General features: G+C 36.7%; 1 protein-coding gene across 1 annotated transcript in view; it reads left to right on the top strand.

Moving 5' to 3' along the window:
* The window catches only part of LOC149135511 (uncharacterized), an 18,257-nt gene extending 12,380 nt beyond the window's left edge, over nt 1-5,877 (top strand). Inside the window, exon 2 of the mRNA XM_089352209.1 lies at nt 3,493-5,877. Coding sequence (XP_089208335.1) covers nt 4,513-5,502 — 990 coding nt within the window. The 5' untranslated portion in view covers nt 3,493-4,512 and the 3' untranslated portion in view covers nt 5,503-5,877. The remainder of the gene's footprint in view (nt 1-3,492) is intronic.
* Nucleotides 5,878-6,336: the final 459 nt, after the last annotated feature.

The raw sequence follows: 6,336 nt of genomic DNA, 5'->3' as shown, positions 1-6,336 counted from the left end.
TCCCTCTCTCTCTCTCTCTATATATATATATATATATATGTATATATATATATATATATACGAGACAAGACAAATAATGGTCATTACATAATTTTTTTGTTGTTAGTCTGACTTACAGTTCTTTTTAGTTGTCATAATAGGTTCATTATTGATCAATGGATTCAATCGGTCCATTGGTCGGTTGAGAAAAATTGAACGACCTAAAAATTAATGCCACTTTCTTGAGAGTTATTTCTGCTTATGACCAAGCGGAACACTGAAGAAATGATAAAGGTATGCAGAGGGAAGTGAAGAAAGGCAATAATGTATAACGTAAATGGAGGAGAGATAAAAAGGAAAAATAGAGTTCTTTATTAATCTTAACAATATTGTTAGCCTGGTATACTAATAGAGACCTTATAAATATTTTGCCCTGATTGATAATCCCTCATAAATGACTATTATGTATTTTTCTTTATTTTACTTTATCCCTAATCATATTCTAATCAATCTGTAAACCCTTCACGCGAACATATAATAATACAAATTATAAACCCTAATATTCAGTTTGCTCAAATGAATTTATAGGTTCGCATATAACATCTCAAGGTGCATTGTTTTTCTTTGATCAAATTATGCTCATATCACATAAATGGAAATTTAATGTACAAAAGTTTAATTAGATAATTGAATACTAATTGAAACAGCTGTAAGAATCGAATATGACCCATTTGTTAATAATAAATAATTGTTAACTTCCAAATCTCCATTTTGTTTTCTTCCTTCAACTGGATATAAAATATATGCTTAATATATTCCTATTGTTTTAATGGAATTTCATTCCCGGACAATACTAGGTATTGAACCAGTATTTCCTTGGATGTAACCATCCCTTCACGAGGTTAACATATCCTCTAATTATATATATATAGAGAGAGAGACAGAGGTACCCGATCCAACTCAGGCGTGGTTCCCAGTATAGCGTGCGTATGTATGTATCTGTGCCTTTGGGTTTCTCTCCCATTACTACCCTGGAAACAGGTATTAGTTTATATATGTCCCGTAAGCTAATGGTTCGGCAAAATGGCGGTCGAGAGAGTAAGTATAAAATACTTACTTAAAATAAGTACTGAAGTCGATTTCTTCAAAATCTTTCAAAGCTATGCCCCAGCATGGCATCGGTCCAATGATTGGAACGAGGAAAAGTGTAAAAGAGTATTTCTTCAATTTTCGTTCCTTTGTTAACATTCTGTATAGCGTAACGCTCGAACATGTTTCGTTATGAGAGAAATTCTCTCATTACATCACGTATTTTCGTTCTGTACTTAAATTGTTTCAAGAATAACACCAGGAAGCACGAATCCCATGACAAGCTGATATAGAACGAAATGATTTTTCAAAAAAAAAAAAAATCTTTTATTTAAATTGAAATACTTCAAGCCGAAACTCATGTTCTGTGTAGGTTTTAAAATTTGACTTTGTATGCATAGCAGGAAACATTCTAACTAAATAGAGAATTATGCAGTAAAACAAGATTTCATGTTTCATCCATAGTTGTTTATATATAACTCTTTCTCTTCTTCTTCATGTCTCAATGTTTTTACTTTGAACGTCTAGACAAATTTGCATAAGATTTTGTTTGTTTATTTTTAATAATATTTTTTTCCATAATTTTCCTCTTCACTTGTTATTTATTCGTTTCAAATTTGTATATTATTATTATTATTATTATTAAGGTGGTAATTTAGCAAAATCTTTACCACACCGGGAAAAATATTTAACGTCTATCTGTACGTTCTACCGCGGTCGACTTTGCCTTTCATCATTTCGGGGTCAATAAATTAAGGACCAGTTGAGCACTAGGGTCGATGTAATTGACTTATCACCTCCCCTCGAACTTGTTGGCCTAGTGACAAAATTTGAAATCATCACAACCACCACCACCGCCACCGCCGCCACCACCACCACCACCATCATCATCATCATCATCATCATCATTCAGCAGTCTTCTTTTTATCACGTGCTTTCACTGCACTCCCGAGCGCAGCTATGTGTGCCTTGACTATGCGCTGGGATTTGTTGTGCCCTTATTTTCACTGTACTGAAAGTGCTTTACGTAGGATGTGCATGGTACCTAATAGCGATATTTTCTGTATGTTATATACCTTTGTAAGTCCTGGTGTTTTGGTCATATATTTGCATGTTTTTTTTTTATCATACATGATGCACCTACTATTGTAGGAGCTGTTTCTGTTTTTAGGTTCCACATTCGAGTTACCTCTATTTCCAGATCTTTGTATTTTGCTAGTTTCTCCATTTCTTTTAGAGATACATTGTCATGTGTTGGTATTGATACGCAGATTAGAATGCGTTCTATTATTATTATTATTATTATTATTATTATTATTATTATTATTATTATTATTATTATTATTATTATTATTATTATTCAGTAGTTTTATTTTTATGACGTGCTTTCACTTCACTACCGAGCGCAGCTCTATGTGCCTTGGGTATGTGCTGCGGTTTGCTGTGATGCTCTTATGTTTACTGTATTGAAAGTGTTTTGCGTAGGATGTGTGCAGTGCCCAGTAGTGCAATTTTCTGTATGTTATATATATTTGTAAGTCCTGGTGTTGTTGTTATGTATTTGTCTGAATATTTTTTTATTATACCTAAGACACCTACTATGATATGAATTGTTTCTGTTTCTAGATTCCACATTCGAGTTACCTCTATTTCCAGGTCTTTGTAGTTTGAAAGTTTCATTAATATTATTATTATGTTGTTATTTTTTCTTCTTTCTTCAAATTTTCTTCCATTTCTCGCCGAGTGTTTTCCGTACACCTAGGGCAGAGAAACTCGTTGTATGCATTCGCAGTTTACACACACAAATTCACAGGTAAAACATGTATTTAAGAAAAAAAAATAATTCATGAATGGATGTTGTTTTCACAGCGATAATGCTCTTCTCAGTACATGAGTCGTTCCAGTTAGCACGATTTTTTGCACTTCCTGTAGGAATGGTAAGCCTGGTATCATTTTCAAATAGGTTTCAGTACCTTTTTTTATCATGCCTAGAGATCCTACAATCACTGGTATGGTAGTCGCCTTGAGGTGCCACATTTTTTCAATTTCTATTAGCAAGTCTTTATATTTACTGATCTTGTCAAATTCTTTCGCCGCTATATTATGATCAAAGGGAATACTCATGTCAATTAATAAACACGTCTTCTTTGTCTGATCTTTTATGATGATATCCGGTTTATTAGCTTTTATAGCCTTGTCAGTATGTACGGGGAAGTCCCAGAGAATCGATACATTTTTTCTCTCCCTATTATTATTATTATTATTATTATTATTATTATTATTATTATTATTATTATTATTATTATGTTGTTGTTGTTGTTGTTGTTGTTTATGTTGTTGTTAATGAAAAAGCAATGGTAGTGAGAATGTATGTACATATAATTCATTTTGGCCCCATCCTGTATTTGGCTGCTTTATTTTCAGACATATCACATTGTAGATTATGTTCTAGAGCGGAGAAATTTATGAAAGCTTCACTAGATTGACGTCATATCCATGTGATAGGATATAATTGAGATTTACCCACTGACTGCTTGGCACCAAAGAGACCGGAATTTATGCACCGACTGTCAAACCGCTTCCTTACAGCGTTTCAGCTATTCCATACCAGAAGAAATACACCATTATTGTCATATAAAATCTCCAGGGTGGCTCGACTATATTTCATGGAAAGTGCTATTTCCTGAATTATGTCATACTCTTATTCTCTCTATTATTAACACTTGTTATTGTTATTTCACTCTAAGATTAGAACAAATACAGTAGACCTATGACCAAGGGTGCTCTTGTCGTCATTTTCCTGTCTTTTATTTGGACATATTGTGTGGGAATACAATGTACCGATCCTTGTTAATAGACTAAAGGGTATGTGTAATTTAAAGGGAGATATTTTTTTAACAAGTCAAACAACTGCCTAAAAGTAGATCTTTAGTTAGCTCATGATCTCTGCGGCCGATGGGGAGGAAGATGACGCCGACATTGAACTTCGTCATCGTTATCATCATTAACATCATTCTTATCCCAGGCACCACCACCGCCGTCGCCGCCACCGCCACCGCTACCACTGCCACCTCCACCGTCGCGGAGATGGTGGCTATTCTTTTATTCTTTTACTTATTTCAGTCATTTGACGGCGGCCATGCTGGACCTCCGCCTTCAACGGTTTTAGTCGAACAAATTGAAACCCGAACTTATTCTTTGACGCAAAAATCTATCTATCTATCTATCTATCTATCTGGACAGACGGTAGACGTGTCGGCTCCGTAAGTTTTGACTTTTTCATGTTTTAAAAAGTTTGTTTGTAAAGTTTATTTTATATAGAAAGTTGTATAACAACTTGTATACTCTCTGGTGCAAGTTTTTTGCGACGGAAATCTGCCCTGTGTGGCACATTTCCAGGATATAAAAACCAATTTCGGCTTTCTAGCCATTTTTTTTGAGACGATGGCGTCTTGTAGCCATGAAAATTTTTGTGAAACGAACGCTGCATTTTGCAGTGTTTCGTTCGAAAAAGAATTTCCTAGTCTTCCTTCCTCACAGTTAAAGCAGAGAATGGAGAAAACGAAAAACTCTGCTGCTACAGCAGTCTTGCCTGCCACCGTAACCAGTGACAACAACAACAACAACAACAACAACAACAACAGCAGCAGCAGCAGCAGCGGCAGCAGCAACAACAAGGACACAAATGTCCTTGGTAACAAAACCACTGTCCTCACCACTGATACCGCCACTACCACCACCACCACCACAACGAACTTTGCCGAGGCTTTGAAGCCTAGGAAAAGAATTTTGAATATATCGAAAGAGAAATTACTTGCATGCAAAAGCATGCTATGTAAAAAGGACGTTACAGTCCATCTTCAAACGCCCGCGGACTTTAAGATAAACATAGATAAAAAAACTATCATCTACAGAACCATTAATTTAAAGACAAAGACAGTGGAAAAATTCACCCAAGAATATGTTGAGAGGTGCTTAAAGCCGATTTGGTCTTACAAAACTTACGTAACGAGAGGATTGAAATTCGGAACGATAGAGGTAAGACTAGACAGCGAGCAGCGAGCGAAGGACCTCTCCACTAAGTCATTACAACATGAGAACCTGCTCATGATCCCTACGTACCTTGGTCGTAGGGTTACGAAAATAAAAATTTCGAATGTGCCTCCTGAAATTGAGGAAGAATGGCTAGTATCTGCCATATGTCTAGGCATAGAGGAGGAGATAAACATATTAGAAGCATCTGCCATTTACAATGAAAACTGGATTGGCCAGGAATTTCAACTCCTGGTACAAATTGATCCAGCAAACTGGGAAAAATTTCCACATAGAATCCAATTAATTGAGGATTCAATTTTTCATGTTTTCGTCGAAGGCAGAAGGCCAGTTTGCTACGTTTGTAGTAGCAAAACTCACCTTCAAAAACATGCCCAGTAGCCCAGAAGAAAAGGCACCAACAACGGCAACAATACCAAGAAAAACAACAACAACAACAACAACAACCACAAGAAAAGCACAAGAAAAAAACAGCATTACTGCCTACACCGCCATATGCACAACTGGTCAAGCAGTTGTACAACGAAATAAAAAAACGCCAGCAGCCAGCAACCCAGCCGAACCAAACAACAACACCACCAGTACCACCAAGAACAGAATCAGCACCATCACCACCACCAACACCAACAACAACAACCCCACAAGAAGGGAACACGAAAAAGACTCCCACCCCACCCCCAAAAACCAAAACACCACATCCTAACTGTCACGAAACAGCACCAACACCACCAACAGCAAAATCAACCCACACAAAAATAGACCCCAACACCCTTCCCCTCCCACCCTCCGATTCCTCCGACATGTCAGATGAAGATGACACAGAGGCTTGGCAAGTGGCCACGGGGGGAAGAAGAAAATGGAGGAAAAAAAACGGAAAAACAAACAGACAAAGCGGGGAGGTTTACCAGCCCGAAACCAACACATCCACAGAAAACAAAAACACCAACACAAACGCACCAACACAGAACCCCACAACAAGTTTGACAGCGATAAACACAAACAATCCAGACCTAATGAAATTCATTAGGTCAAACACTAACATAACAGATAATGACACGAAAACAAGCAATCACTCACGCACAACACCACCACAACACATCAAAATCATACATGTAACACGGAGCACATACAATACACTGAAATCTCTCTACCCGGATACAGTAGGGAGATTCCAGAAATATTCATAAAAATACTATACAAAAACCTTCTGAGCCA

Source organism: Octopus bimaculoides, chromosome 5 (genome assembly GCF_046866305.1).
Source record: "Octopus bimaculoides isolate indiv1 chromosome 5, ASM4686630v1, whole genome shotgun sequence".
In the NCBI taxonomy this organism is placed as follows: Eukaryota; Metazoa; Mollusca; class Cephalopoda; order Octopoda; family Octopodidae; genus Octopus; species Octopus bimaculoides.
Note: the sequence above shows the minus strand (reverse complement) of the source record. Positions and strands in the feature narration are given on the sequence as shown.